Source organism: Cynocephalus volans, chromosome 7 (genome assembly GCF_027409185.1).
Source record: "Cynocephalus volans isolate mCynVol1 chromosome 7, mCynVol1.pri, whole genome shotgun sequence".
Classification (NCBI taxonomy): domain Eukaryota; kingdom Metazoa; phylum Chordata; class Mammalia; order Dermoptera; family Cynocephalidae; genus Cynocephalus; species Cynocephalus volans.
Window position 1 is genome coordinate 94,393,182 of NC_084466.1, and position 4,690 is coordinate 94,397,871.

Genomic DNA, 4,690 nt, shown 5'->3' on the forward strand with positions numbered 1-4,690 from the left:
CGCGCCCCTAGAGTTGACAGTCCGGCTGGTGTCCACACTCCCGCTGACGCTCCTTCTGGACACCCCCGCAGTCTGTTGCTCACATTCACCAGCCTCCAAAAGAAGGTTTCAGTTTATTTTCGATCTAGGGACAGGAAGAACGAAGAGGAGGAAAAAAGAGGGAGGCGGCAGATGGCAAACGTAGAATAAATGTCCGTCTCGTCCTCGGAGCGAAATCGAGGGAGGGGACAGGCGGGGGGGGGTCGGCGAAGGGAGCTGCCCATTAAAACCAGCTCTGAGAGTCCTGGCGGCGGCGGCGGCGGCGCGGGACGCGTCACATCCCCTTGACCCTCCAATCACCTCGGGCTCCCATTTGATTGGAAGGCGGCAAAGGCTTTAATCTCCCCCTTGGTGCAGCTGCTTTTGAAGTGAGTTTCCTCGTCAGAGCCCCGGCTGGACAAGCGGCGGCTCACATCGCAGAGCGCAGCGCCGGCGCAGGGCGGCGAGAGTGCAGCGCAGGGGCGCAGCCCGAGGCGGACAACGCGAGCCGCTCCGCGCTCCCACAGTCCAGCCCGCTCCTCCGGCCGGGCCACGGCTCCGCTGCGGGCCACCCAGGATTATTCCCTTCTGGCTCCAGGCGCCAAGAAAGCGCGCTGGGCGCCCGTGGCCGCCGAGCCAGCTCCTCCTCCTCCTGCTTCTCCTGCTCCCCGGGCGAGCGCGCAGCCCGGAGCCCGCCCCGCGCCTCCCGGAGCCCTCCCCCCGCTGCTCCCATGCGCGCGGGTGGGTCATGAGCACAGCGCCCTCGCTTTCTGCCCTAAGAAGCAGTAAGCACGGCGGCGGCGGCGGCGGCGGTGCAGACCCTGCCTGGACCAGCGCGCTCTCGGGAAATAGCTCCGTCCCCGGCCCAGGCTCGTCCCCGGCCGGTAGCACCAAGCCTTTTGTGCACGCTGTGCCTCCCTCTGACCCCCTGCGCCAGGCCAATCGCCTGCCCATCAAGGTGCTGAAGATGCTGACGGCACGGACTGGCCACATTTTGCACCCCGAGTACCTGCAGCCCCTGCCCTCCACGCCCGTCAGTCCCATCGAGGTAAGGACCTGCTCCCTGTATCAAGCTGGGACTAGTACCCTGGCTGCCTCCCTACGGGGTTTCTTTCGTTCGGGATGGGGGGATTCGGAGTGATCCAGCTCGTGGGGTGGGGGAAGAGGACAGTGCTTTGCTTCCGCACCCCAAAACTAGGGCGGTAAGGAAGGAAGGAGGTGGAACGGGGTGTGAATGCTGGGGGACAGGGCGGCCAAAACTTGTTTTTCCTTTTGGTATTAAAGCCCCTACCGCGATCCACTTCCCCTCACTCGGCCCCGAAGGCAGGCAGGGATCTGAAATACTGTTGCAAAGGCGCCGTCCTCCGGCTCCCCAGGAGCTAGATGTGTACACAGCCTTTCAGGCGCCAACCGCCCAGGTCCTTATCGTGATTACGTGAGGGGAGGGGGTACAGTTATGGGTCTAGGAACCGAAAACCGAAACATGTTGTGGGTTTTCTGAAAACCCAGGTAAAGCTAAGAGAGGGCAGGAAAGGTGCTAATGGGGGATGGGGGGTCTGCCGCCTTTCCCAAGGCCGAGAATGTTTGTGGGTGCGTCTGGAAGTGGGGGTGCCGCCTAGAACTGCGCCTCGGGGCTGGGAGGGTCTTCGCGGGCTGTGGCGGAGGGACGTTTGAACACTAGAAGCCAGGATTCTAAAGGGTTTCCGCTTCTTTCCCTGTGTGCCCCCCCCGCCCCGTCTGACCCTGCAGCTCGATGCCAAGAAGAGCCCGCTGGCGCTGCTGGCGCAAACGTGTTCTCAGATCGGGAAGCCAGACCCTTCGCCCTCCTCCAAACTCTCCTCGGTCGCTTCCAACGGGGGTGGCGCGGGCGGTGCCGGCGGCGGCGCCGGGGGCGACAAGGACGCCAAGTCGGGCCCCCTCAAGCTGAGTGACATCGGCGTGGAGGACAAGTCGAGTTTCAAGCCGTACTCCAAACCCGGCTCGGATAAGAAGGAGCCGGGAGGCGGCGGTGGAGGCGGCGGCGGCGGCGGGGGTGCCGGCGGGGGTGTTTCGGCGGAGAAGTCGGGATTCCGGGTACCGAGCGCCACCTGCCAGCCATTCACGCCCAGGACAGGCAGCCCGAGCTCCAGCGCCTCGGCCTGCTCGCCAGGAGGCATGCTGCCCTCGGCCGGGGGCGGCCCGGAGGGCAAGGACGACAAGAAAGACTCCGATGCGGGCGGAGGCAGCGGTGGCAGCAAGGGCGCCGGAGGCACCTCGGCCGAAGGGGGACCCACGGGGCTCGCACACGGCCGGATTAGCTGTGGCGGCGGTATTAATGTGGATGTGAACCAGCACCCGGATGGAGGTCCGGGGGGCAAGTCTCTAGGCTCGGACTGCGGCGGTTCATCCAGCTCCGGCTCCGGCCCCAGTGCGCCCACCTCCTCCTCGGTGCTGGGCTCTGGGTTGGTGGCGCCCGTGTCGCCCTACAAGCCGGGCCAGACAGTGTTCCCTTTGCCTCCTGCGGGCATGACCTACCCAGGCAGCCTGGCCGGGGCCTACGCCGGCTACCCTCCCCAGTTCCTGCCACACGGCGTGGCGCTCGACCCCACCAAGCCGGGCAGCCTGGTGGGGGCGCAGCTGGCGGCGGCCGCGGCCGGCTCTCTGGGCTGCAGTAAGCCGGCTGGCTCCAGCCCCTTGGCCGGGGCGTCGCCGCCGTCCGTGATGACAGCCAGTTTGTGCCGGGACCCGTACTGCCTCAGCTACCACTGCGCCAGTCACCTGGCAGGGGCGGCAGCCGCCAGTGCATCTTGCGCGCACGATCCGGCCGCTGCGGCCGCGGCGCTCAAGTCCGGATACCCGCTGGTGTACCCCACGCACCCGCTGCACGGCGTGCACTCATCGCTAACGGCCGCCGCCGCTGCGGGCGCCACGCCGCCCTCCCTGGCCGGCCACCCTCTCTACCCTTACGGCTTCATGCTCCCTAACGACCCGCTCCCCCACATCTGCAACTGGGTGTCGGCCAACGGGCCGTGCGACAAGCGCTTCGCCACGTCCGAAGAGCTGCTCAGTCACTTGCGGACCCATACGGCCTTCCCCGGGACAGACAAACTGCTGTCGGGCTACCCCAGCTCGTCGTCTCTGGCCAGCGCCGCCGCGGCCGCCATGGCTTGTCACATGCACATCCCCACGTCGGGCGCTCCGGGCAGCCCAGGGACGCTGGCGCTGCGCAGCCCCCACCACGCGCTGGGACTCAGCAGCCGCTACCACCCCTACTCCAAGAGCCCGCTCCCCACGCCAGGCGGCCCCGTGCCCGTGCCCGCCGCCACCGGACCCTACTACTCCCCTTACGCCCTCTACGGACAGAGACTGACCACCGCCTCGGCGCTGGGGTATCAGTGAGGGCGGCCGGGAGGGCTCGCGAGGGAGAGAAAGGAGCTGGGGCGTGGGGAGGAGCCGAGGGAGGGGCGGGATCGCGGCCGAGGCTGCTGAGTCCCGCGCGTGGGGGGAGACCCGGGCCACGGAAGGAAGAGTATATACAGCCTATCTATATCTACCCCACGACAGCGACCGAGACCCGGTGGGAGACTCCCCTCCCCCACCGCTCACCTCCCCACGCAAACTTTATAAAAGTTGAAAAAGTATCGTTTGACTTTTTATAGAAAAAGAAGGAAAAAATAATCGAGCAAGTGTTCATCTGAGGACTGCATTGGTGGACACTGGTATTTATTTATGTTAGCTCCAAGCGGACCCGTGGTTCAAAAGTGCATTATTTAGTCTGAGCTCCGTAGGTAAAAAGGAGGAGGGGGAAAAAAATTAAAACTCGAGGGTAAAGATGTGGAAAACAAACCCTCCCATCCCTTGTAGATTATAAATAAAAACAAAACCGCCACAGAACTAGAGGTCTTCTCTTTAATGTTACTTTTAAATTGCTATGATTGTATTGTACGTTCTTATTTAATGTCTGATTGAAACGCAAATTTACATGCATGTTTGTTACAAAAAAATGAAAAAAAGAAACAAAACAAGTCACAATTTGTCAGCTCTGATTTCAAATTGCAATTATTTTTAAGGTGTATACCATCGAAAGAGAATGGGTATTTTTTGTATGTATTCTGGAAGAAAACAACAACAAAAAAAGGAAAAACAATTCTATTCCAAAACCTCATTTGCCTTATTTTGTTCTTTAAAAGGAACACTTAACTATTTTTAGTTTTTAAGTCCACCCGCTGAGAAGGGGACAAGGTTTACGTCATGTACTAAAATAATAGACAATGTATCGCTTTAAAGATTAAAATTCCGTATATTTGATGTATTAAAAGGTTTTACTTCTTATCTTTTTTATTTTTTGGTTAAAGAGAAGCACGGCAGGGTCTGCCACGGTGGGTTCCCGGGGCCTCGCTGCTCCTCCTTTTTCCCAGGATCGTGGCCGGATTCCCGGTGGCTTTGTTGTGATTTTCTGCAAGCGGCAAAGTCTTCGGAAGGGGTTGGCCCTAGGGAAAATATTTTTAAAGAGGGAATTTCGTAATTTGGAAAGATACTGTCCTTCGTATCACTCATTTCGTTTTTATTTCAGTTTTCTCTCAGCAGCCGGATTGTTAAAAGTGAAAGGGGAGGGAAAGGAGAGGCTTTTTGGTTTTTTGTTAAATTTTTCTCTTGAGGTTTCTGGGCGTTTGGGTTTCGTTTTGTGCGGAGT

General features: G+C 60.2%; 1 protein-coding gene across 1 annotated transcript; it reads left to right on the plus strand.

The window, feature by feature from the left end:
* Window positions 1-258: 258 nt before the first annotated feature.
* On the plus strand, window positions 259-4,329 carry ZNF503 (zinc finger protein 503). The gene is made up of 2 exons (XM_063102556.1): window positions 259-1,066; window positions 1,768-4,329. Exons 1-2 carry the CDS (start codon window positions 767-769, stop codon window positions 3,394-3,396), a joined length of 1,929 nt encoding a protein of 642 aa, XP_062958626.1. The 5' UTR covers window positions 259-766; the 3' UTR covers window positions 3,397-4,329.
* The last annotated feature ends 361 nt before the right edge of the window (window positions 4,330-4,690 follow it).